At 40.8% G+C, this 27,978-nt stretch overlaps 1 protein-coding gene across 2 annotated transcripts in view; it reads left to right on the top strand.

Moving 5' to 3' along the window:
- Nucleotides 1-27,978, top strand: part of LOC122554590 (F-box/WD repeat-containing protein 7-like) — a 163,288-nt gene that overhangs the window by 93,555 nt on the left and 41,755 nt on the right. The window contains exon 1 of one of the 2 annotated variants that reach the window (XM_043699880.1): nt 6,059-6,157. The exons of the other annotated variant lie outside the window; for it this stretch is intronic. Coding sequence (XP_043555815.1) covers nt 6,140-6,157 — 18 coding nt within the window. The 5' untranslated portion in view covers nt 6,059-6,139. Of the gene's footprint in view, nt 1-6,058; nt 6,158-27,978 lie in introns of those variants that run through there. 2 annotated transcript variants of the gene reach the window in all.

Below are 27,978 nucleotides of genomic sequence, written 5' to 3'. Positions count from 1 at the left end.
TGGTCATATTTGGAATCGAAGTTTCTCCAGTACCTTTTTATGGATGAAAATTGGTGATAGTCATAGACTACAAACCCCTCTTTTGTCTGCTTAAAGAGCACAGCCATTGCCACCCATAGCTTCAGGCTACCTTCAGCGGTTGGATTGAATACTGAGTGCTTATAGTTATAACGTCTTGTCTAGCACCTATTACAATTCAGCACTCCTTCAGTTCCACCACAGTTATTGCATGTAATATTGTGCCAAATTTCGATTGGGTCTTGAATCCCCAGGCCCTCTGATTCAAAATCAAGAATGCTGCCAAATGAGTTGCATCCTAAGGCCACAGATGCCAAGATGATTGTTTTGGAGCAGAATGAGTTAAGAGTTTTATATATTGTGAAAACCTGATATAAACAAGTATTGAGGTCCAAAACACAAAACCATATAATAGCTGGTCTGTTACAACTGAAACACTGCAATTGGTATCAAAGCATTTTACCCAGGTGTTGGGAAGCCCTGTACCACTAAAGGCACTCTCAACTCCCAATGACTCTCCTTCATTACCCAGGTCCAGAAGTGGACCTCCTTCAGCACTAGGCGTCTGGTCCCCTCCATGCTCCCAGTGGCAGTTCAAGGCTTCTTACTGGTGGACGTGGCGTGCTCTGAAGTACTCCCTCTCTCCTGATGGCTGATCAGGAAGGAGGGCCATTTGGAATGAGGTCAGCTGATTCAGCTTCTGACATATTTGATTAGTTTTAGTTGCAGGAGCACACAAAATTTGATTACTGCATCAACTTAGCCCAACCAGGATTAAACTTTTATGAATAATGAACATAATTTAACTGTTTTAATAAGAATTTCCTTTTTTAAATAAACAAAATGAAGACTTATTAAATAAGGGAGCCATAATGTTCCTGCACTCAAGCTATTGCACAGCATACACATCCAGTTTATATCTGACATGTTTTGCATGTTTTCTTCAATCAAGCCGACTTGATAAAATAGGAGAAACTGTTTTCAGTGGGAGCATTGATAACCAGAGGATAGATTTAAATTAATTGATATTGCACAAATTGTGATAACCTTTTCATTTTCATAAGGGAGTTAAATCCTTGGTGGAAGAAAAGGCTATGGGGAAAGTGTAGTGATTGTAACGAGGTCAGTCTCCTAGACCTTCAGTTACCAAATTGAATCAGATTAACATCCCTAATCAGGGAACCCTGGCTGGGATAAAATGACTCTGAAGGAGGCAGTACTAAAGTCAAGGCCTGTTCGTGTTAATAAAGATGACTTGGTGATGGGATACAGCCTCAAATTATTTCAGTGGTGTTGTGACTGGGATTAATGATGTAACTGTACAAAAATGCCAGCTAGCTGAAGCTCAGCTGGACTTCAGACAGGCACTACAATGTTATAATGGGAAATACGGCAGTGGAGCATATGAGTTGTAGGGTATTCCGATGGAAGTGGACATCCTCACCAGTGCGACTGAGTTTGAGGAAAACCACTTGAGTGCAGATAATTACATAACATCACTAAGAACATATCTATCAGAAGGCCTGGAGGTCAGCCAATAGCAAAACCCCAAAACAAAGGCTCAGCCAAACGGTTAAAATTTTCTTCAGGGTGCATACCATCAAGCCATTGTAGTTGCTGCCGGTATGCAGACTCAAAACAGCTAAAGAGTCCTACTAGGTGTAAATTGAGTAAGGTGACTCTCAAGCCTGTATCCAGAAGAGTTCATACCACAGAAAGTCCACTTACATCTGGTTTATAACAGTTAAATTGTTTAGCAACAGAAAGATCAGAGCCAATCAAGGTAAATATCTGGTTAACGGCCATCTGGGTTGAACAAAAGTCAATACTGGCACAGTTATTTCAGTGATCGCAGAACCAGTGTTTAACAAATTTCCCTCTGGACTCTAGCCCTAAACTTTGCGCAAGACCTTGGCTAGGCTGACTACCTATACTGGGGAACCTTTTACAGATTAAGGGTACAACTTTGATTCCAGTCTGTTTTGAGAAGCAGTTGGTTTAGTTACCACTAATTTGTAGTAAAAGGCGCAGGACCTGGCTTGATGGGACAAAAGTGGTTGTGAGAGATTCACAATAGCAGATATGCAACTAGTACCGCCAAGGAAGAGTCTGTCATGATATTAAATTTTCTGGACACACTACCAGTTATAGCTGACAATATCAAACTTTGAATGCTGAAAGGTCCAGTCCTTTCAAAACAAACAACTGGCGGTGATGGGGTAAAGCAAAAGGCCGTCACAACCGATATTGAAACCTTTTTGGACCTGGAAAGACCAACTCACAGCAGAGGACAGCGTATTGTTATTGAGAGCAAGAGTGATTGCCCCATGCGAAAGCTGCCACTGCCTGAACTAAAAAGGGGAGTGTCAGAGATACTGCTATTCTGATAGCTGACTCTGAGGCAGTACTGGAGTCAAGGAACATATTTATAAATAAATAAACATTGACTTGGTGATGGGATACTGGCCCCTCGAGTTATTTCAGAAAGGTGAGGAGAATTTGGCTAATTGGATAAATATTTGAAAGATGCAACATAAGCACAACAGGCTATGTGGTTGTTGCTTGTCTGGAATGACTCTCTTCATCACTTGCAGCAGAAGGACTATTCCAAGCAGTATGACTAGGATGATTCAATGTTAATTATTTTAAAAAAACATTGAATTTGATACAATGGAAAAAAAACTCCTTTATTTCACTAAATCCTAATATTTTTGACAGCAAATATATCTTAAGATCGTGCTAACATTAATTGATATCAGTTTTGTTTTAGAAGATAAATTAAAGTTTGGGAAATGAAATATTCACAAATGAGGCTTGTTCTTTTTTTCTAAAGGGAACTAATTTAAATATCATAGGGATCAGTAATACAAAAACTGGTCTCTGAAAAGCAAAACGTTTCAATCAGGAATGACTGAACGATGCAGCGCAGGAATTAATTTAAGAGAATGTTAGCCTTGAATTAGGAACTGTAATTTCTTTAGGGGCAAACAGTAGTCTCGTTAGAAGAATGCCTTCAAATTGTGTTTTTTTTTGTCTCCTGAATGAATTCTGTATAGAATCATACAACATGGAAACAGACCCTTCAGTCGAACCAGTCCACTTAGACCATGTTCCCAAACTAAACTAGTCCCACCTACCTGCGCTTGACCCATATCCCTTCAAACCTTTCCTATTCATAAACTTATCCAAATATCTCTTAAACATTGCAACTGTATCTGCATCCACCACTTCCTCTGGCAGTTCATTTCACACATGAACCACTGTTCTTTTTTCAAAAAGAAGTTGCCCCTCATGTCCTTTTTAAATTCTTCTCTGACCTGCTTTAAACTAGCTTTGGTCTAAAAATCTGGATCTTGCAAGATGTTGAACCAAATCTGCCTGCCCAATTTAAAATTGGATATCTGAAAAGCATAATACCAGCTTGTGCAAGAACAAAGTTTGAAATAAAAACTATTAATTTAAAAGGAAAAAAATTAACTTTTATCTTGGTTAGAAAATGTATTTGTGCCAGGATTTGAAGTCTTTTGAGAAAGCAGCTTGAGACATCATACTCATTGAGATAGTCATTTTGTCTCCATTGAATACCTTTGCTGCTTCCTCCCTTCCTACTTCAGTTGACCCTCATTTGTTGCCTACTTTAGCCAGAACCACAACTTCTTCCATTTACCCATTCATTTTTCTGTACCTTTTTCTCATCTTTAAGATCCATTCATTGCTGCCTTGATATCCTTTCCAGTCAACTCCTCAGCACTCGAACTCTTCTTCATGATTTAAGACTGATTTGATTGACATTGTTAGTGGTTTCCTTAACATAAGAAATGCCTCTCTTCTCCTATCAACCACTATGAAAAGTACTGGCATTGCATAACACCCATCTTGACACCAGTTTGTTTTCTATAATGACTCATCATTTCCATCTCTTTCTACTCTTACCTCTCTGTCCCTCCTGCCCCCAAAAGCCAAAATACAAAATAGGCCTCTTTTTAAAAAAAAAGGCAGTCTGTCATCTACTTTAGAAACTATAATTAACCTTTTCTTCCCAAATGTAACCTACAGTTACAGATAATTTTCTTGGTGACTGGTGCACTGTCCTTTCTTGACTCTTCTGCAATATTCAATTCGGTTGTCCTAGTGTTTGTTGTTTTCTTTGTCTTGTTACTAGGACTGAACTGTCTTTGTGTATATCTGAATGCAGTTGGTACAACATCTAACCTGTGCTGTAACTTTGTCACGTGTTCTACTTTCTCTTGCTGTTGTCCATCACTACTATCCTTTACATAAACCCTTGTTCTCTTTCTGCTTGTTCCATCTTGTAAAATCTGTTATGTCGCCAAGTAGATGAAAGGGAGTCTGCACAGGATGTCCTATTTAATAATTCTTCAAACAGAAGAATAATTGGAATCTGCTGGCCAACGCAACCCTTTAGCAATGCTGGAACTGATCAGAATACTGCCAACAATGCCACCTCTGCAACCACTGTTGAAAACACTGCTTTCTTGAATGTTCCGAGAACATCATTTCTATCCCTGCTGTTGCCACTGAGTGCACCACTTCTGCCCCGCAAATACCACCGTGCACATCACTTCCTCCGATTACATTGCTTACATCACCTATGATCACATGACCACCTCCACTCCAGATTCAACACCGGCCCAAGCCCTGTTGGCTATTCACCATCTCTTCCTCCCCCCCCACGGCGGCCACCTCACTGAGGATGAATGAACCATCCTCAATAAAGGTCTTACCTTCATCCCACTACGTCACTGTGTCAACAAATTTTGCTCGCACCACGATATTGAACTCTTATGCCTCTGCCTACTTTTTTGATGGCGACTGCCCCCCACCCTCTGAAGACCCCTTCTGCCTCCAACTGTTGCTGTGACATTGACTGCCTTAACATGTCCAGCCCCTCAGCCACTCCAACCTTTCACCCTCACAACATGCAACTGTCCTCTTCCTCTGCTTCAACCCCAACCTCACCATTAAACCAGCTGACAAGGGTGCTGCAGTGGTAGTATGGTGCACCAATCTCAACTTCACCGAAGCCAGATGCTAACTCACTGACACCACCACCTATTGCCCCCTCGACCATGACTCCACCTCTCATCACCAAACCATCAACTCCCAGACATGAGTCTTCGAGATGTACAGCACGGAAACAGATCCCAGATGTCCTTCTATTTCAAGGACCACAATTTCTCCTCCCACGTGATCAATGATGTCCTCTCTCTTTGTTGCTGAGAACAGTATCTGTTCTCCTAACTCTGTTATCCCCTATTACTACAACACTTCTCTTTTCTCACTCCACCTAAATGACACTCTGGACCTTAGTGCTATGGTCACTTCACTTATCCTCCCGTAGTTTGTCTTTGGCCTCTACGAAAGGAAGAGCCTCTTACCTATTGTATAAGGAACCTGGCTGAGGCTCCTTTTAAAGCTAAATTCTGGATTTTCATATTTTCCCCACTTGGAATCTCACTCCTCTCTCTATGACCATGGGCAAACTTTGATGTAGTTAATCAATTATAGAGAATAGACTGGGGTGGGTAATTGGCCAGGTTGGAGATGTCCTGCTTTCTATATACAGCATATGCCTGGGCAGCTTTCCATGCTTTCTGAAAGATGGCAATGTCCCAATCTCTCTTCCTGAATATTGTCATGTCTGCAGCTCATTAAGTCTGAGCCAAAGTTACTAGAGCAGCCAATACTTGCTGCAGATGTGGTCACTATGGAGTGCACTGGTGTCCACCAGCTCCCACACCACTCCTAATGCAGCTGTAACACACCACTCCATCCAGCCATTTCCATTTGAATGTTTAAAAAATAATTCATCTTTAAAATATTTAACTCCACTGTAATAACAACTCCTGATTTAAACCATTGGCCATTCGAAAGACACAAAATACCAATCATAATGGTTTTCCTGTCACAGTTAGCTCTTTTCAGGAAGACACAAGTTGAAAAGGATTTCTGGGGCCAGTTATTATCTCCCACCATCTCTCCCCTGCTTTTGCAGATTCACTGTTCTCTTTGGGCTGCTGACCTGCTCTCTGATTTGAAAAGCTGCCGCTCCCCTGGCCAAGCTGTTGCATACAGTTACAATACTGACATCTTCCGGATAATGTGGAAAGCTTCCCAGGTACGTCCTCTATATAAAAAAGCAGGGCAACATCAACTCTGTCAATTACTACCCCATCAGTCTATTGTTGATAATTAGTAAAGTGATGGAAGGTGTCATCAACAATGCTCTCAAGCAGCACCAGCTCAGCAATATCCTTCTCCTTGATGCCCAGTTTGGGTTCTGCCAGGGCTACTCAGTTCCTGACCTCCTTACACCCATGGTTCAAACATGAACAAAAGAGCTGAATTCCAGAGGTGATGTGAGAGTGACAGCCCTTGATATTTGACAGAGTATGGCATCAAAGAACCTTAGCAAAACTGGAATCAATGGGTATCGGAGGCAAACTGTCCACTGATTGGAGTCATACCTAGCTCATATGAAGATGGTCATAGTTGTTTGGAGGTCAGTTGTCTTAGCTCCAGGGCATCTCTGCAGGAGTTGCTCAGGATAGTATCCTTGGCCCAACTGTTGTTAGCTGCTTCATCAACAATCTTCCCTCCATCGTAAAGTCAGAAGTGTGAATGTTAGCTGATGAATACACAACGTTCAGCACCATTCATGACTCAGTTACTGAAACAGTTCATATTCAAATGCAACAAGATCTGGACAATACCTAGCTTGAATGACAAGTGGCAAAGAACATTTGTGCGACACAAATGCTAGGCTTTGGCCAACACCAACAAGAGGCAATCTAACCACTGCCCCTTGATATTCAATAGTGTTGCCATCACTGAATTCCCCCATTATCAACATCCTGGGGAGGGTTACCATTGACCAGAAGCTCAACTGAACTCTCCACATAAATACAGTTGCTACAAGAGGAGGTCAGAGGTTGGGAGTACTGGGGTGAGTAACTCACCTCCTGACTATCCAAAACCTATCCATCATCCACAAGTCAGGAGTGTAATGGAATACTCCCCACTTGCCTGGATAGGTGCAGCGAGGAGAAAGTGAGGTCTGCAGATGCTGGAGATCAAAGTTGAAACTTTATTGCTGGAACAGCACAGCAGGTCAGGCAGCATCCAGGGAACAGGAGATTCGACGTTTCGGGCACAGGCCCTTCTTCAGGAATGAGCAGAGAGTGTTCAGCAGGAGAAGATAAAAGGTAGGGAGGAGGGACTTGGAGGAGGGGAGTTGGAAATGTCTTCTTCTTGACCTCTCCGCCTCCACCCTACTCCGACCTATCACCCTCACCTTGACCTCTTTCCACCTATCACATTTCCAACGCCCCTCCTCCAAGTCCCTCCTCCCTACCTTTTATCTTCTCCTGCTGAACACTCTCTGCTCATTCCTGAAGAAGGGCCTGTGCCCGAAACGTCGAATCTCCTGTTCCCTGGATGCTGCCTGACCTGCTGTGCTGTTCCAGCAATAAAGTTTCAACTTTGATATCCAAATGAATCCAACAAGAACTGGACCAAGCATATGTGGTACTCATAATCTTCTTCATCCTAAGTATACGCATGATTTTACTACAACTGCTAAGTATTTCATCAGTAATATTTTCAGCAACATAACACAAAACATCGCAGATAAGAAAAACTGCAGCATATTAACATGCCAAATTTCCCCTAAAGTAAATGCATTAAAATTCCATCAAATTTGACAATATTGTTATGTATTTGGCTTTAAGGGGTTAACACGTAGGGGGTTCCATACAACAGCCAAGCAGGGTGAGATCAATAGTTGTGATGTTGAGAAGATATGCTCTTCTTCATTAGGGTAAATAAAACCACAGAAAGTAGACAAAATCAAACACAAAATATTGCTGAGGAAAGGAGTGAACAAAGACAGAAATGGGAACTATTTAAATGTAAATCTATGATTCGCTCCAGTAATAATATCTAACAATATTCAATATCTAGGATCATACCAAAAGAGTACTTTGAAGTATTAAAGGGATTTTCTGCTATCTAGTGATCTCTGAGGCATGAAGTTTCCCTTTCTTGATATGTGCAAGATCAAGACAAACACTAGGCATACAGTAACAGTGATATCACCGCAGGGAGTTGGCAGCCAATTACACTGAAGTATTCTCAAACAGCAAATCAGAAAGTAAAATGCAGTAAAATCTTCTACTCAATTAAAATTTCCACAGAGTAAATACAAATCATCAGTGATACACATGGGATTAAAGTAGCTGAAATATCATAACTTTTTTTTAAATTTGAAAAAAACATTATTGCCATAATAATGGCAAAAAAGCATCCCAGTGATATAACATTAGATTTCTATGAGTAACTATTGAGTTATTAAAATTAAATTGCATTTATATAGTAACTGTTATGGCCACAGAAAGATCCAAAATGCTTTACAGCCAATAAAGTACTTTGGAAGTACAGTCAGTGTTGACACATAGCAGGCAATTTACATGTAGCAAGCTCCCACAAAAAGAAATGCTGTACTAATTATTGAAAAAATATTGACTATGACACCTGGAACAACTTTCTCATCAGTGGTGAGGTTCTGGAACCCACGAGTTCAAAGGGTAATACAGGCAAAAACCATAATCACATTAAAACATGCGGTGGAACAGTCAATGGGTTTAGGAATCAAAATTTGGAGAGTGGGATTAGTGTGACGAGGTATTCATCGACTGGTATGGACAGGAAGATGGATTGTTCCACATACCCTACGAAGAGGCAGGCATAGCTGGGGCCCATGCGGGTGCCCATGGCTACTCCTTTTGTTTGGAGAAAGTGGGAGGATTGGAAAGAAAAGTTGTCCAGGGTGAGGACCAGTTCGGTCAGTCGAAGGAGGGTGTCGGTGGAAGGGTACTGGGTGGTACGGCGGGAAAGGAAGAAGCGGAGTGCTTTGAGTCCTTCGTGATGGGGGATGGAGGTGTACAGGGACTGGATGTCCATAGGTGCAGCCCCAACAACACTCCAGAAGCTTGCCACTATCTGGGCAAAGTAGACTGCTTGATTGGCACCACACCCACAAACATGCACACCCTTCACCATCGACAATCAGTACACACTGCTGCTACAATCTACAAGATGCTTTGCAGAAATTCACCAAATATCCTCAGTGCCTTCCAAACTTATGACTACTTCCATCTAGAAGGACAAGGGCAGCAAATACATGGGAGCAGCATCACCTGCAAACCACTCCCCATTCTGACTTGGAAATATACCTTCGTTCCTTCACTGTCACCAAGTCAAAATCCTGGAATTGCATCCCCAACAGCATTGTGGGTCAACCCACAACATGTGGACTACTGCAGTTCAAGAAGGCAGCTTACTACCACTACCTTAAGGGCAACTAGGAGCAGGCAATAAATGCTGGCTAGCCAGCGTCACTCACAACCCAAAAATGATTTTTTTTTTAAAAGAAAGGAATTTTAATGCATTCCTGGCTGTTAGAATAAGCATTCCACATTGTTCGTTTAATGCAGCTTGTGGAATTGTTAAGAGCAAATCTACTCTGTAAGCTTACTTTGTTCTAAATCTTGTCTGACTACCCTGCAAATCTGAAGTTCCAATTTGCACCATATTTGTAGGTACTCAAGACATCTAATCTGATCCCCTTTGTTGTGTCCAATGACTATCAGTGAATAAGAAAGATTTTTTAAAAAAAGATTTTGCACCCTAATGTGGGCCTTAAATCCATGTTGAAAGGTCTTCATTTGTGATTGCCTTTGACTAGCATTTAGTTTTCCTGGTTTTTGTCTTCTGATTCCTCCTCCTCAATAAGGGTTGGCCCAGTCAATTCTTCTGTAGGCAACAACATTATTCTGATTAAACTTTATTGCTTGCTTTGGAATTATCCTGGCAAGGTTGCAAATTTGTTCTAGACAAATGTGAGGACTGCAGATGCTGAAGAGCAGAGTGGTGCTGGAAAAGCACAGCAGGTCAGGCAGCATCTGATGAGCAGGAAAATCGACATTTCAGGCAAAAGCCCTTCATCAAGAAGGAGGCAGGGAGACTCTGCTGGAGAGATAAATAGGAGGAGCATGGGGCTGGGGTGAAGGTAGCCAAGAGTACAATAGGTTGGATAGAGATGAAGATGAAGGTGTAGGTCAGCGAGGGAAGTGGAATGGATAGGTGGGAAAGAAGATTGGCAGGTAGGACAAGTTATGAGGGCGGTGCTGAGCTGGCAGGTTGGAACTGGGGTAATGTAGGGGGAGGGGAAATGAGGAAACTGGTGAAGACCACATTGATGCCCTGGGGTTGAAGTGTTCCGAGGTGGAAGATGAGGCGTTCTTCCTCCAGGTGGTGAGGGAGCGATGGTAGAGGAGGCCGGAGACCTGCATGTCCTCGGCAGAGTGGGAGGGGGGAGTTGAAATGTTGGGCCATGGGGTGGTGGAGTTGATTGGTGCGAGTGTCCTGGAGATATGCCCTAAAGCGCTCTGAGAGAAGACGTCCAGTCTCCCCAATGTAGAGGAGACCACATCGGGAGCAACGGATACAATAAATGACATTGATGGATGTGCAGATGAAACTTTGATAGATGTGGAAGGCTCCTTTGGGGCCTTGGATGGAGGTGAGAGAGGAGGTTTTGCAATTCCTGCGGTGGCAGGAGACGGTGCCAGGACAGGAGGGTGGGTTGTTGGGGGGGTGAGGGCGTTGGACCTGACCAGGTAGGACCAAATGTGCAGAATTGGATCTTTGGCAGGATGTGATGGAGTCCTGCAGGGATCTATACTGGGACCTCAATATTTTATAGTTGTCATGAATGACTTAGATGAAGGGAGCCAAAGGATGGTAGCTAAATTTGCAGATGTCACCAAGTTGGGTATTATGTTGAGAAGATAGCTAAGGAAGTTGCATATGAATGTAACTTGATTGAATGAATAGACAAAAGTCTGGCAGCTGGAGTATAATGTGGGAAAATGTCAAGTTGTTCATTTTGGCAGGAAGAATAATAAGCAGAGTATTACTTAAATGAAGAATGACTGCAGAATTCCATGATGCAGAGATTTAAGTGTTTCCTTTCCATAAGTCAGAAAAATATACAGGTATAACATGCAATCAAGAAGACTGGTGTGATGTGATTCTTTATTGCAAGAGGAATTTATCATAAATAGAAGGATATTATGCTTCAGTTATATCAGGTGAGACCACATACTGTATGCAGTTTTGGTCCCCTTATTTAAAGAAGAATGCAAATACATTTGAGGCTGTTGGAAGGATATTTACTACATTGATATCTAGATAGGTGGATTGGCTAGCTTACCTTCAGTAAGGTTGAGCAAACTGCCCTGAGTGGCTAGAAGAATTATTGGTTGAAGTGCATACAATTCCAAATTGTCTCAACAGGGTAGACGTAGAAAGGATAGTCTGGATTTTCCAATAGTCAGTCAGTCATTAGTCAGCTGTAGACATGAATCTAGTTCCCCCTTCTGGACCCGTTATCCCACTTCAGACCTAAACTGTCGCCCACCTGAGTACAACTGCCCTGCAGCTACTCTGGACCTAAGTTTCTTTCTCCGCTTCAAACACAGCCTCCTACACCTCCTGGGATATGACCCCTGCTTCATTCGCTCTGACCTGAGCAACTTCCACTGCCAAGGCACCTTTCACGACCCCTCTGAATCTTAGCCCCTCCTCTGGACTGAGGGTTCTCCCCTCCCCGATATATGTTTGCACCCTTACCACTCTGGATGTGACCCCACACTCTTTCCGTTCTCTGGACCTGGGCACTTTTTCCCTGAAGCTGAAGGGGTTCGCTAGTGCAGTTTTAGCTGACAGAAAGAAGTTGATTAGTCTGCGGGCTAATGACCAGTTGTCAGTGACAGACACTATTTTGCCTGCCATCAACTGAGATTGGTTCTCTGGTAACAGAACAGCTTGGAGCTGGAAACATGTCAGACAGAAGTATTTAGTTATTTCCCATCCTAGGAGCAGTGCCTCTATTCTCTGCAGTTAAAATTCACTGTAACCTGATGAAAACCAGCTTATCTGTCCTGCAATAGTTGTTATATGTTGTGACTTTTAACTGATAAGTCAGAAAATGTTTATGTGTGTGCCAGCTACCTTGTGTATCTCAACAACCAGTGGAAGAAAGATGGTTGAAGCAATGTGCTGGCCAGTGGAAGAGTCATAAATGTCATCTCAACAATAGTATCAGGCAACAAAGAATGTTGAGCAGTCTTTCTAGTCTTTTCCCCCTCAGTCCACAAATTGTGTGTGTGGGTGTGGAATGGAGGAGAGCATAGTTTTTTTTTAAAAAGGGGATTAGAGTTTTACTTAGTATTATATGCTGACAATTTATTTATCTGTAGCTAGAATCTAATTACTTGTAATAAATAGTGCTTCTTATTCAGCACAGAAGTGTAGTACGTATTTTGTATCAATCTGTCTGATTCAGGAAACTTTGTATATTTAAAAAAATATATATATCATTAGCTTTCCAGGAATAGCAGGACTTGACTTCCAGCACACTACCTATGAGTTGTAACACTGGGAGTTGAATTAAAAAGTTTGCCACGAATTTTAATGCCGTAAATGCCTGAACTTTCTACTTGAACATTTGAAAAGTATTATGACTTGTTTTGTCTTTTCATAAAAATCATTTGGTGATCCAATCTGTGGCATGTTCATGATTTAAGTGTTCAGCCCTTATCCTCCTGTTCGCTGAAGTGGCAGAGCCATTTACACTGGTTTGAGATTGTGAAAAAAGGAAAGGGTTTAAGAATTGTAGTAATTAGTATTTGGGAAGTAGAACCATAAAATGAATATGGGTGTTATTTCCTGTAATGGTGCCAAAGTTGATTGATTAAGCCAAGTCTGGTATTCTGCAGTCACAGGGGCATAATGTTCAGTATGATGATACTGACATGCCTGTAGCTGGGGGCACTGCTGCTGGTGATCGCCAGCAATAAGGCATCCTGATGAGCACAACAGGAGAGTCATCCATAATTTAGAGCCTCTGGAATTTTCTGCATAGCGCTGAAGAATTTCAATGAAGACTGCAATTGCTAAATTCATGATTATTCGGTGTACCTAGAAATTAATAGCTCAAAAGGGCAAGATAAAAAATGAAAAGTAAATAAATGTGTAAATAATTTAAAACCATGAACTATAATAAATGTGTTCTTATATTTAAATTTTGTTTCCATCACACTTAACTGTCAATGTACATATACCTGAAATGAAAGATTTTATCACCTCAGTGCGAATGATCAATCATTTTGAAGTTCATAGACCCGAATTATTCTAATTATAATTGGATAACCACCATATATGTAGAAATACTGGTCCTGTTGGATTAGTACCATTGTTTTCATGTCAGTATGCATTGACAAAATTTTTGGTTACTTTGTATACATTTTTATCTGTAATTATATCTAATGCATTGTAAACATTGATTCACTAATTATATAGATCATGAGCAATATTGTGCAGTTACTTGAATGACATGAAAGGATAATTTTGGCATTTTCAACCGTATTTCTGAAAACATGAAGACAAAAAGTAGGATGTTATTAGACAATCTATTAATTTCTATTTGATAGCAGAATTTTCTATACTACAGAATGAAAATGTGATATTATGTAATTGCATATACTAAATTTCCCAAATCAGCATTAGAGTAAATATATCATTGAATGTTAAGCTCTTTGTTCACGTACTTGTTGATATTTCAGTTTTCTAAGTGTAAAGTTGGCAAACTTAATGTAAGAACAGTCGTGCCAAGTGTAGTTCACTGATCCAGTGGTTTCCTCAGATATCCAATTAATACTGAAACAGTGGTGTGGTAGTACTGTTGAAACATATGGCTACAGAACTGGATTCTCAGTCTAGGTTCTCAATGTTTTGAAACTATCAATAATGTTGTTACAGAAGAATACAAAAATTGAGAAATATAGTTGAATCTGCCCATTTAATGCAATAAATTGTGATGTTTATGCCTAAAGTGAGTTCTAGGAAGGGTAAAATGGGTACTAAATATTTCAATTAATTTTCTGAGATCAAACATAAATAATTTTGATTCACTATGCAATGGAAAATGGATACAATAAAGAGAGAACATAAAAGCAAAAGAATAATTCTAAAGTGAATTGCTTTAATTTGGAATGGAAAAGGAAATTTTTACTTGTCAGATGAAGGAGCTGTAGAGATACAAGATGATGCTTTTAAGTCCGAGGGGAAGTGAGAATAAATGCATGCAAGGCACACAAAAATCAGTTAAGATAATTGCTATGTAGTACAGAAAAATTCCTAAAAGGTGTCAAGAAATCGGCTTTTCAACTTTCACTCATCAAGACTGGAATTCAAGAAACAGACTTGAAGAAAGGAGTAGCAATTTTCATTCAGCATGGAAAGAGGTGTTGATTGTTTGAAATATCATTGGCATGGACATGCAGGAGGAACAGTTAACTGTCAATCTTGGGTCTCAGATCAATTAGGTAGACTGGTCGGGGTGTTGCCATGGGATTGCACCAGAGATTATCAGTCTCCATGACTCCCTTCATGGAAAAGGATCAATGTATATACAAATGTTTTGCATGAATATAACATAGGGTCCTATGTGAGCAAATGCATCACACCGAGCCTGACTGATGATGGTAAATTGGTTTCTGGTCCATTCTTAACACAGTCTGGGTTATTTAATAATTGATTTTCAGTGCAGAATTGGACCCATTGATGCATAAGGCCTATTGCGAATGGTCAATGGAACATGTTTAATATGCTTTAATAGCCATTTGGATATACTGCCCACATATGTGGCATCAAACTGGCTCATTTATCATATTACTCATTTGTTCAGATCTTATCCTCGACAAGAAGGTATCTCAAAAGTTTGGCGAACAGGTGAAGCTACTTCTCTTGTGCTGTTACTTTGCAGTAAACCAACAAGAAACTCTCTCTAAAAAAGGATGTTGTTGACAATAATATTTTGCCTTCTGCACAAATGAGTAATGTGATATGAGTTTAAGTTCTGGTGTGATGGCCTGAACAATCAGCACTCCCTTCTCGTGCAGTATAAATTGCTATTTGTTTTTTTCAAATCTGTTTCTTGTATCCCAGCCCTAATGTATGCAAGACAAACAGCTTTGACATCTTGTCAGCTTTTAGCAATCAGATTCCGTTATTATATGTATCATGGAAAATGGTGAAAGTGGAAAAATAACCAGGCTCAGATGGTATATGTCCAAGAACATTGAGGAAATTCAAAGGGAACTGCAGAGGTAATCTTTCGAACATCTTTGAATAGAGAAACTATAATACCTGTGTTCATGAAGGACTTGACAACTCATGTAAAAGTTACTGTATTTATAACAAATTCAATCTTTACAATTGAAACTTTGGCAAAGGCAGTGTAATGGGTGAATACAGAGTAATTGTTTTGAATGCCTACTCTGTTCCCAGATCACAGTTTCTATTCTCCCTATTCTATTCTATTGGCTACCCAAAACACTCTCTCTGGTCCCATGTCACTGTCACCAACATAGCTTGTTTCCAACTCTGTTTCATGATAATGGATGATGTGAAAGGGAAGGATGAGAAGAAAGTCGAATGAATGTGTTTGGGGATGAGAAATAAAAAGGCAGGAAACAGTGCTGGGAGGGTTTTCAAGGCCTCTGGATAATGTATTGATGAAGAAATAAGGTAAGTATTATAACAAAGGCTGTTTATAATGGCTGTGAGCATCTTTAATCTTCTAGACTGAACAAATTGCATTGACAAAAACAATTCAAAGGACTTGTTCATGGAATGCATTCAAGTTTCCTAGAGCAATACTTTAGAATAATTAGAAAAGAGACATCTAGATCTTGTTTTATGTAATGTGATGAGGTTACTTAGCAATATAGAAAGGAATCTTCTGGAAGAGTGATCATAATAGGTAAATCCCTCAAGCTCAGGCTTGAGGTTACCACATTTTTAGAAATAAGCTCAGTCTTCCACAGACTATCCTGACAGGGGAAGATGTCTCAAAAGTTTGACAACAGGTGAAGCAAGCCATTTTAAGGTGCCACTTTGCAATATTCTCCACAAATAGGTTGCTGCTGTCAAGGCATAAGATATTCTGCCTGTTATGGAAATATATAACATTGTATGAGTTTTGCTGTTTGTGTAATGTCGGCTATGTAGGCTGCACATACCAACAACTGGCAGACTGGATCAAACAACACTTCATGATCACATGGGCCAATGGGTTGAGGCGTGGCAGATGGAGTTTAATTTAGATAAATATGAGGTGCTGAACATTGAAAAGGCAAATCCGAGCAGGACTTATACACTTAATGGTAAGGACCTGGGGTGTGTTGCTGAACAAAGACCTTGGAGTGTAGGTTCATAGCTCCTTGAAAAGTGGAGTCACAGGTAGGTAGGATAGTGAAGAAGGCATTTGGTATGCTTTCCTTTTTTGGACAGGCATTGCGAGTAGGAGTTGGAAGGTCATGTTGTGGCTTTCCGGGCATTGGTTAGCTACTTTTGGAATATTGTGTGCAATTCCAGTCGTCCTCCTATTGGAAGGATGTTGTCAAACTTGGAAAGGGTTCAGAAAAGATTTGCAAGGATGTTACCAGGATTGGAGGATTTGATCTATAGGAGAAGCTGAATAGGCTGGGATTGTTTTCCCTGGAGCATCAGAGGCTGAGGGGTGATGTTATTGAGGTTTATAAAATCATGAGGGGCATATATAGGGTAAATAGACTAGGTCTTTTCCCTGGAGCGGGGGAGTCCAGAACTAGAGGGCATAGGTTTAGGGTGAGAGGTGAAAAATTTAAAAGAGACCTAAGGGGCAACCTTTTTACGCAGAGGATGGTGTGTGTATGGAATGAGCTCCCAGAGGTAGTGGTGAAGACTGATATAATTCCGACATTTAAAAGGCATCTGGATGGGTATATGAATAGGAAGGGTTTAGAGGGATATGGGCCAAGTGCTGGTAAACAGGACTAGATTAGGTTAAGATATCTAGTTGGCATGAACAAGTTGGATTGAAGGGGCTGTTTCTGTGCTGTACATCTCTACGATTCTATGACATTCTTTTTCTAGAGTAAGCTGCGTGCTGAACCAGTTCATCCTTTCAAAACTCCGCATTATGTCGAACAGTAGATTGTGTATTTAAACTGTGCCATTGGATTAATCCTGATTGTGCTAGAATTGTACCAGAAACTGAATTGAATTGAATTGAATTTATTGTCACACGTACAGAGGCACAGTGTAAAGCTTTGTCTTGTGAGCAAGACAGGCAGATCCTATACTTAAGTAGCATAGATGTAAATAATAGGTAACAGCCGTAAAAACAAAAACACCAGTACAGGTGAATGTTAAGAGTTTGTGAGTCCATTCGGTATTCTAGTAACAGTAGGGTAGAAACTGTTTCGAAACCGGCTGGTGTGTGCGTTTAGGCTTCTGTACCTTCTCCCCGATGGTAGTGATTGTAGAAAAGCAATTGCCAGGGTGGGATGGATCTTTGAGAATGCTGGCGGCCTTTCCTTGACAGCGGGCCTGGTAGATGGATTTTGCAGATGGGAGGTTGGCCTTTGTGATTGTTGAGGCCGAGTTCATCAATCTCTGTAACCGTCTCCGATCTTGAATGGTACAGTTGCTAGTGATTCATCCAGACAAAATGGTCTCGATGGCGAACCTATAAAGGTTGGCATTGTTGGGTCTTTGTAACCAGTAGATGGTGAGTGACAAGATGATGGCAGATAGCTTATACTGTGGGAAATGCTTTTAGAAATAAAAGAAAAAATATTTTTATATAGTGAGAATCTATCGAATGTTGGTGTTCAGAAATATTTGGTTGTACAGCCCAAAAGCAATGAATCTTTGAGTGCAACAAGTGATTGGAAAGATTTATGGTACAGTGACCTTTATTACCTGGGTTTTATTTTATTAATTAATAATGTGGAGGTATTGTCGGCAATTGCAACACTTTTCATTCTTCCCCAGTTGACCCTTGGATAATGGTGACACACGTCCACGTGCTGTTAGTTAAGAAACTTCTGTGATTTTGTCAGTAGTGATGCATCCCCGTGTCAGAATTATGGGTTTTTTTAAAATGGAATTTACAGATGATTTAGTTACTTGCATTTGTTATCCTTTCAGGTAGTAGAGGTTGCGCATTTGGAAAATGCTATTTAAAATGCCTTGATAAGTTGCTGCATTATAATTAGTAGGTGTGAGAGGGATTGAATGTTTAAAATGGTGGATTGCTTTGTCTTGGATGGTAACCAGCTTCTAGTGTTGTTGGAGTTGCATTCATCCAGACCAGTGTGGAGTCTTACTCTTGAGTGTGGGAAATGGTGAAAAGGAGATTCTGGAGGTATAATGTACTGTGAGATATTTAGATTTAGATTACATTTAGATTACATTACAGTGTGGAAATAGGCCTTTCGGCCCAACAAGTCCACACCAACCCACCCATACCCCTACATTTATCCCTTACTTACCTAACGCTACGGGCAATTTAGCATGGCCAATTCACCTGACCTGCACATCTTTGGACTGTGGGAGGAAACTGGAGCACCCGGAGGAAACCCATGCAGACACTGGGAGAACGTGCAAACTCCACACAGTTAGTCGCCTGAGGGGGGAATTGAACCCGGGTCTCTGGCACTGTGAGGCAGCAGTGCTAACCACTGTGCCACCGTGTCGCCCACTAGCTTCTGACCTGAACTTGTGACCATACTATAAATGATTCTAGGTAAGATTCTTGGGGTCATCACTGACAAGAAATTTGGTTGGCAATATGTTCAATGTCAAGTGGTGGTTTGATTCTCACTGAAAATGATCATTTTTTGGGTATAACGAATGTTACTTGGTACTTATCAGTTCAGGCTGAAGTGGGTACTGCAGATGCTGGAGATTATAGAGTGGTGCTGGAAAAGCATCTGAGGTGCAGGAAAAACCCTTAATCAGGAATGAGGCTGGGAGCCTCAGGGGTGGAGAGATAAATGGGAGGGGGGTGGGGCTGGGGAGCAGGTAGCTGAGTGTGCAATAGGTGGATGGAGGTGGGGTGAAGGTCATAGGTTGGAGAGGAGAGTGGAGCGGATAGGTGGGCAGGAAGATTGACAGGTGGGACAGGTCATGAGGACGGTGCTGAGCTGGAAGGATGGAACTAGGGAACCAACCAAAAATGATTTTAAAAAATAGTAAAGATCTCAACAAGCTAGAGCTTGTAATACAGGATGGTCAAAATAAATCCAGTGGTAAATCCAGAATAGGCTGTTTTAGAATCACAGAATCCTACAACGCAAAAGAGGCCATTTGGCCCATTGAGTCCACACCAATGCTCAGAAAGCATCCTGTCCAGACCCACCCTCCTGCCCTAACACTATAACCTTGTATTTCCTTATGCTAATCCACTTGACTTGCACATTCCTGGCCAATTCACCTAACCTGCATGTCTTTGAATTTATCCAGAAAGTGGTTAGAAAGTGGAACTTGCTTCCATATGAATGCATGTTAGTGACTGGACACTGAAAATCTATTGACTCTAACAACATTCCGGCAATAGTGCAGAAGAATTTGCTCCTGAATTTGCTGTTCCCCTAGCCAAGCTGCATCAGTATAACTAACATTGGCATCTACCTGATCATGTGAAAAATTGCCTCTTCTAGTCTTGTAAACAAATCCAACCTGATCACTGATGTCCATTTTGGGTTCTACAAGAACTACTCCACTCCTGATCCCATTACAGCCTTGGTTCAAACCAAAAATTTGGAACAATCCTCAGCCAGAAGTGCCAATCATAGATGCCCATCTTCACCCAAACTGATTGACTCCACTTGAACGGAGGGGGTTTTGGAGGCATTGAATACTGCAAAGGCTAGGGACCCTGACAACATTCTGGCAATAGTACTGAAAACTTGTGTCGAGAGTGTGGTGCTGGAAAAGCACAGCAGGTCAGGCAGCATTCGAGGAGCTGGAGAATAGATGTTTCTGGCAAAAGTCCTTCATTTTTCCTGATGAAGGGCTTTTGCCCGAAACGTCGATTCTCCTGCTCCTCGGATGCTGCCTGATCTGCTGTGCTTTTCCAGCACCACACGCTCGACTCTAAACTCCAGTATCTGCAGTCCTCACTTTTGCCCTGAAAACGTGTGTTAGACTTGCCACACTTCTAGCCAAGATGCTCCCGTACAGCTGCAACACTGACAACTACATGACGGCATGGCAATTTTTCACATTATATATACACAAACCAGAAAAATGTAATCTGGCCAATTACCGTTCCATCAGTTTGCGTTTGATCATCAGTAAAGTGGAGGTGATCAACAACAGCACCTGCCTAATGATGCCCAATTCAGGTTCTACCAGGGCCACTCAACTCCTGGCATCGTTACAGCCTTGATTCAAACCTACTCAAGAGCACCGAATTCCACAGGTAAGGTTAGAGTGACAAAACGTGACATTAAGAAACCTGAGCAAAATTGGCATCGATAGGAATAGGAATTGGAATGGGGGGACTCTTCGTTGTTTGGAGTTGGCACTCAGGAAAATGGTTGTAGTTGTTGCAGGTCAGTCATTGCAGCCCTGCAGGATTTTCTCAGGGAAGTGTCCTAGTCTCGACTATCTTCAGCTGCTTCATCAATGACCTTCCCTCATCAGTAATGGGGATTGCACAATATTCAGTACCATTTGTAACTCCTCAGATACTGATGTTGTCCATGTTCAAATGCAACAAGACCGGTCAATATCCAGGATTGGGCTGACAAGTGGCAAGTAACATATTGCCTCCCAAACGCCAGGCAATGACTATCTCCAATAAGAGATGATCTAACCACTGCCACTTGACATTTAGTTGTTATCATTACTGAATCCCTGACTATCAATATCCTGGGGTTGTCATTGACCAGAAACTCGACAGGATTCATCTATGAATACAGTGGCTGCAAGATCTGGTCAGAGGCTAGCAATCCTGCAGTGAGTAACTCACCACTGCTCAAAGCCAATCCACCATCTACAAAGCACAAGTCAGGAGTGTGTTGGAGTACTCCCCACTTTCCTATTTGAGTGTAGCTCTAACAACACTCAAGAAGCTTGACACCATCTAGGACAAAGCAGCCTGTGTGATTGGCAACAAGTCCACAAGCAGCCACTCCCTCCATGATTGGTGCTCTTTAGCAGCAAAATGTACCATCTATGAAAAGCACTGGAGAAATTTTCCAAAGATCCTTAGACAGAATCTTTCAAAACCATGACCACTTCCACCATAAGGACGAGGGCAGCAGATACTTGGGAACACCACCTGCAAGTTCCCCACCAAGCCATTCAGCATCCTGACGAGGAAATATATAATTGTTCCTTCACTGCTGGGGTAAAATCCTGGAATTCCTTCGTTAGAAAATTGAGGGTCTATCTATGCACATGGACTGTAACAGTTCAAGAAGGCAGCTCACCATCACGACCACCTCAAGGGCAACTGGTGAAGGGCAATAATCTGGCTAACCAACAAAACTTATGTTGTATGGTCAATAAATTAAAGAAAAATAAGGGAAAGCTTGAGAAGTGCATATCGGAAAAGGAAAAGCAGGATATGATGGGTTTGGATAAAGGATGTGAACAAGTTCATGTGGAACAAAAACACAGGCATGGACCAGTTGAGTCAAATAGCCCATTTCTATGCTGAATGGTATATAAATTTGGTGGGATAAGTTTTTAGAGAATATTATTGAAGTCCATCTACTCATTGTATTCATTCATACAAATGTCATGTTTGAGGATAGCTAATGTAATAACGAAGTGTGATGACAGTCAATGAGATGATACTGTGAATGGCAATTCAAGTCCAGTTTAATTTATTTCACTTGAGGTTAAAAAAAATTTGCATTTGTGCTACCTTATTAACTACTTTGAGTGTAATTGTGTTACTCCATTTCTGACTTAGCATTGATTTCTTTTATCAATGCTGTTCAGAGATTTTATAACACATCTCTGGATCAGACAGCACTTAAACCTGGGCTTCCTGGATTAGAGGCAGGAACACTACCATCACACTGTGTTCATTCTGACTTAGCATATTTTGAAGTATTGTTAATAAGCTGGTAATATTTTCAATTATTGTTTATAAATAGGACTGAATTGGTTGGGAATCTTAGTTTTTTTTTCTTGAAAAACACATTTAGTGATTCATTTAGTGATTGTGTTCTGGTACATAATGACCATTAAATTTACTGAAGCATAACCAAAGTGCATGACTTCACACTTTGCAACATTGTACTGCATCTGCACTTCTTTGCCCATTCTCCTAACCTATTCAAATCCTTCTGCAGCCTCTCCACCGCCTCGATGAAACGTGTTCCTGTACCTATCTTTGTATCATCTGCAAACTTAGTCAGAATACCCTCAGTTCCTTCATCTAAATCATTAACGTGTATAGTGAAAAGTTGTGATCCCAACACTGACCCTTGCAGAACACCACTTGTCATCCTGAGAAAGACCTTTTTATCCCCACTCTCTGCTTTCTGTCAGACAGCCAATCTTCTGTCCACGTTAGCACCTTGCCTGTAACACCATGGGTGAAAATGAATTGCTGGAAAAGCGCAGCAGGTCAGGCAGCATCCAAGGAACAAGAGAATCAACGTTTCGGGCAAAAGCCCTTCTTCCTGAACCTGACCTGCTGCGCTTTTCCAGCAACACATTTTCAGCTCTGATCTCCAGCATCTGCAGTCCTCCCTTTCTCCTCCAACACGATGGGCCCTTAGCTTATCAAGCAGACTGTGCGGCACCTTGTCAAAGGCCTTACTCTGGTAGTTAACATCTTTTGGCTGTCTTTGGTCTAACATACTCATTACTTCCTCAAAGAATTCTCGCAGATTTGTCAGGCATGACCTCCCCTTGATGAAACCATGCTGACTTTGCCCTATTTTACCATACACCTCCAAGTATTCAGAAATCTCATCCTTCACAATGGACTCCAGAATCTTTCCCGTGACCGAGGTTAGATTAATCAGCCTGTAATTTTCAGTCTTTTGCCTTACTCCCTTTTTAAACAGGGGTGTCATGTTAGTGATTTTCTAGTCCTCTAGGACCCTCCCTGACTTTAGCTATTCCTTTAGAACTCTGGGGTGTAATCCATCTGTCCAGGTGATTTATCCACCTTCAGGCCATTTAGTTTTTCTAGCACCTTCTCCTTGGTGATGGCCACCATATTCAATCTGCCCCCGACTCTTGAATTTTTTGGGATTTTTACATGTCTTTCACTGTGAAGACTGATGCAGAGTAATTATTCAGTTCCTCAACTATTGCGTTGTTCCCCACTAAAATCTCTCTAGCATCATTGTCCAGCCATCCAATGTCTACTTTTGTCTCTCTTTTGCCCTTTTTACGACCTAAAGAAACTCTTACAGTCTTCCTTTATATTAATGGCTAGCTTACCCTCGTGTTTAATCTTCTCCCTTCTTATTTCTGCTTTTGTTACCCTCTGTTGGTCTTTGTAAGCTTCCCAATCCTCTGGTTTCCCACTGCCCTTCACCACATTATATGCTTTCCCTTTTGCTTTTATGCTATCCTTGACTCTATCTTCTCTCTCTGAAATTGTAGAGTAAATTCAATCATATGATCACTGCCTCCTACGGTTCCTTCCCCTTAAGCTCCTTTATCAAGTGTGTCTCACTGCACAACACTAAATCCAGTATTGCCTGATCCCTTGTGAGCTCCATAAGCTGCTCCAAAAAGCCATCTCGTAGACATTCCACAAATTTCTTTTCTTGCAATCCACTACCAACCTGATTTTCCCAGTCCAGCTGCATATTGAAATCCCCCATGATCATGTAAGTTTGGCTTTCTTACACACCTTTACTGGTGTATTTTGCACCACAGCTCTTGACTACTGTTTGGAGGCCCATACATAACTCCAACTATAGCCTTTTTTTACCTTTTGCCATTCCTCAATATAATTCTCAGATTCTACACCATCTCACCCTACCTTGTTTCTTACTATTAATTTAATTCATTTCTTTCTTATAAGGCATAAGTATTGGTAATTGAAAATAAAGCTCTTAAAAACCTTTCCCTGTAAAAGTCAAACACATGAAATGGAGTCTCAAGTCATTCGGCTCAGAAACAGACCCTTTGGTCGACCAGATATCCTAAACTGATCTAGTCTCGTTTGCCAGCATTTGGCCCATATTTTTTCCTATTCATGGATCCAAATGCCTGTTAAATATCATAATTGTATTTGCATCCACCAACTCCTTTGGCAGCCCATTCAATAGATTACATTACAATGTGGAAACAGGCCCTTCGGCCCAACAAGTCCACACCGACCCGCCGAAGCGCAACCCACCCACACCCCTACATTTACCCCTTACCTAACACTACGGGCAATTTAGCACAGGCAATTTAGCATGGCCAATTCACCTGACCTGCACATCTTTGGACTGTGGGAGGAAACCGGAGCACCCGGAGGAAACCCACGCAGACACGGGGAGAATGTGCAAACTCCACACAGTCAGTCGCCTGAGGCGGGAATTGAACAATACTTGCACCACTCTGTGTGAAAATGTCACATCACCCCTCAGGTCCCTTTTAAATCTTTCCCATCTTGCCTTACACCTATGCTCTCTAGTTTTGAACTCCCTATCCTGGGGAAAATACCTTAGTTCTTCACCCTATCCATGTCTCTGATGATTTTATAAACCTATATAAAGATCACCCCATAGCCTTCAACCCTCCAGGGGTTAAAAAAACAGTGTATTCAGCCTCTCCCTTTTGCTCAAACACTCCAGTCTTAACTGCTAAAATTCTGTTTGGAGTCCTGATTACCTGCACATTTGCTTTCTGTGAATCGTGCATGAGAACACCCAGATCCCTTTGCACCAAAGATATTGGAATTTTCTCTCCATTTAGATAAGTTACCCTTTTATTTTTCCAACTAAAATGGATTACCTCATACTTATCCAAGTTAAAGTTTGTTTGCTAAATTTTGGCTCATCCACCTGACCTATCCATAGCCAATGTAAGCATCTTATTTCTTCATTGCAACTTACTTTCCCACTGCCTTGGTATCATCTGCAGATTTGGTGACAGTACATTCTATATCTTTATCCAAGTCATTAATATACATGGTAAGTAGTTGGAGCCCAGTTCAGTTTGCCTGTCAGAAGAAGACCCAGTTATCCTAACTCTGTTTACTACAGGTTAGTCATTCCTCCATTCAAGCTAATATGTTATCCATAACTTGGTGTGGTCTTATTTTGTATATTAACCTTTAGTGCAGCATCTTATTAAATCTCTTCTGAAAATCTAGGCATACCAGATTGACAGGAACCACCCCCCCCCCCGCCCCAATTATCCACTTTGCCTGAAACATCTTCAAAGAATTCCAGCAACTTAGTCAAACATGATTTAACATTAATGAAGCTATGCTGACTGATATATTGTGTTTTGACTGCTTCCTTAATAATGGATCCCAAGAATTTTCTAATGACACATATTAAATTAACTGGTCTGTAATTTTCTACCTTCTGCCTCCTTTTTTTTTGAATAAGGATGTAACATTAGTACTATACCAAACCACTGGAACCTTTCCAGAATCTAAGGAAATTTAGAATATTATAAGCAATGCATTTACTATCTCTGCTGCCACTTCCTTTCAGACTCTAGGATGTAGGCCTTCCGGCCCTGGGGACTTGTCTGTTCAATCCCAGTAGTTTGCTTATACATTTTCCTCTGGTGATGCACATCCTCTGAACATTTTAAAAATTATTTCCTCCAGTATCTATGTGTCCTATTGAAATCATTTGGAATCTTCCTTATAGTTAATCATGCTTTCTATTTGTGTGTAGTTTGCAAATATCTGAAACACTATTATTGTCCTGTACATGATTTGTTCTGATTCTGAATTAGTACAGTTTTGTCTACAATCCTAAGTTCAGTGTTGTGATTTCATATTTTAGTTTGCTGAAATTTGTAAAACCATTTTAGAAAAATGTCTCTTGTTCCTGATGTCCTAAATAGCTTCAGAACAGTGATGTGCAAGTATAATACAAAATCAAATTGCTGGCAAAACTCAGCAGATCTGGGGGGACAAACCAGAGTTGATGTTTCATGGCTGGTGACTCTTCATCAGAAGTGTCCAAAAGAAGAGTCTTTGGACTCTGTTAGCTCTCCTTACTCCCCAGGGTTGCCAGACTTCAGTTTCACCAACAATTTGTTTTTGTTTCACATTTTGAGCATGTTTGATTTTTGTTTTAAGTATAGTTCATTTGCCTTTGATCAGTTCCCTGCTACTACCTCCCATGAGTTTCATTTTTCTAATGCTGCTTACAATTATTGTAATGCTATCCTTTACTCCTTATAGCTGAAGATGAGATGTCAATTCCTAGGTGCCCGAGTACATTGCTTTGCTAGTGTTTAACATTGTACTTGTTGTGTGAAACAATCAGTGGGAGGAAAGGAGCAAATTTAAAATTTAAAAGGAAATCATTGAAGGGATTTGGGTGTCTCTGGCTGGACCAGCATTTATTGTCCATCCCTAGTATTGCGATGAGAAGTAGATTGTGAGTTGTCATCATGAACCGCTGCAGTCCATTTGGTAAACCCCAGTGCAGTATTCCCATGTATCTGTTGTCCTTGTTCACCTAGATGGTAGTGATCTGGATTTGAAAGGTGCTTCAAGAGTTTTGGTGAATTTCTATACTGCATCTTGTTGATGCTATATATTGTGTGTCAGTGATGGAGGGAATGAATCCTGAAGGATGTAGTACCGATGAAGCAGGCTGTTTTGTCCTAGGTGGTGTCATTTTTGAGAACTTAGTGCATAACTGTTTAAAAAAATCATTTTGAAAATGTAGTTCCTACTATAACACAAGTGTGACAGCCATATTGCACATTGTAAAATAGCACAAATAACAAGATAAATAGCAAACTAATCCTTTCAGTAATGGTAGCTGGGAAAAGAGTAAGCCAGAGCACCAGAAGAATGGTGATCTTATTGAAATACATAAGATTCTGAGAAATTTGACAGCAAAAATGTTAGAGTATGTATCATTTTGTGGAAAATCTAGAACAAGGAGGCTTCATTCAGAATGAAGCATCCCCTGTTTAAGACTAAGATTTTTTCTGTAATTTGTAATTCGTTGTAACTTTTCTATCTGGAGTGTTTGAGTCTCGATTATTGATTATATTCAAGGTTAAACTCAACAGATCTTTGAACTACAATGGGGTTGAATATTATAAGAGTAGGAAGGTAAGTGGAGTTGAAGCCACAAAAATAATTTTCTTGAATAGTGAAACAGGCATGAGAAGCCAAATGGCATAGTACTTCTCCTATCTGAGGTTCTTAATTATTTATTTTGAATTGTAATGTTAATCCCTTTGCATTCACCTGAATGAGTAAACTGCATTGAGCACATTGCAAACTGTCAGTGATGGCACCACTGAATTCAGCATTATCCCAGTTCTGTATTGGAATGTTGAAACTAAATTATGTCCAGGTTTCTGGAGTGGACTTGAATTTGCAGTTTGAGTGTGAAGTAAGCGCTACCATTATGTGAAGTGGCAAATGTCTATTTTATTGGCATGGAAGAGGTCATTAATAGATGTTAATACCTGCAAAAATCTATCTGTCCATGGTTTATTAATCTTGCCATTTTAGCTTCACATTCATGAGTTGTATCAGGAAGATTTGGTTAGTGTCAAGGTTATGGAAAGGGCTGAGTATACGGCTGGAAAGGACCAATGTTGCAGGTGGTGGGAGGTGGTAGAGGTGGAGTTGAGCACCAAATGTCTGGGAGGATGAATTTTGTTGGAAATGCTAGAATGCTTTGAAATTCTCCTGATTTTAAAAGGCTGCACACACAGCAGGTTTTATGCCTTTCAGGAACAGCACTAATAAACCAGTGTATTTTAAAGAGAAAGTTCAAAACCAGACAAACAGCCTTAATTTAGTATTTACAGATTTTAGGGTTTCATCAGTGCATAGTTCAACAGAATAATTTC

Source organism: Chiloscyllium plagiosum, chromosome 1 (assembly GCF_004010195.1).
Source record: "Chiloscyllium plagiosum isolate BGI_BamShark_2017 chromosome 1, ASM401019v2, whole genome shotgun sequence".
In the NCBI taxonomy this organism is placed as follows: domain Eukaryota; kingdom Metazoa; phylum Chordata; class Chondrichthyes; order Orectolobiformes; family Hemiscylliidae; genus Chiloscyllium; species Chiloscyllium plagiosum.
Note: the sequence above shows the minus strand (reverse complement) of the source record. Positions and strands in the feature narration are given on the sequence as shown.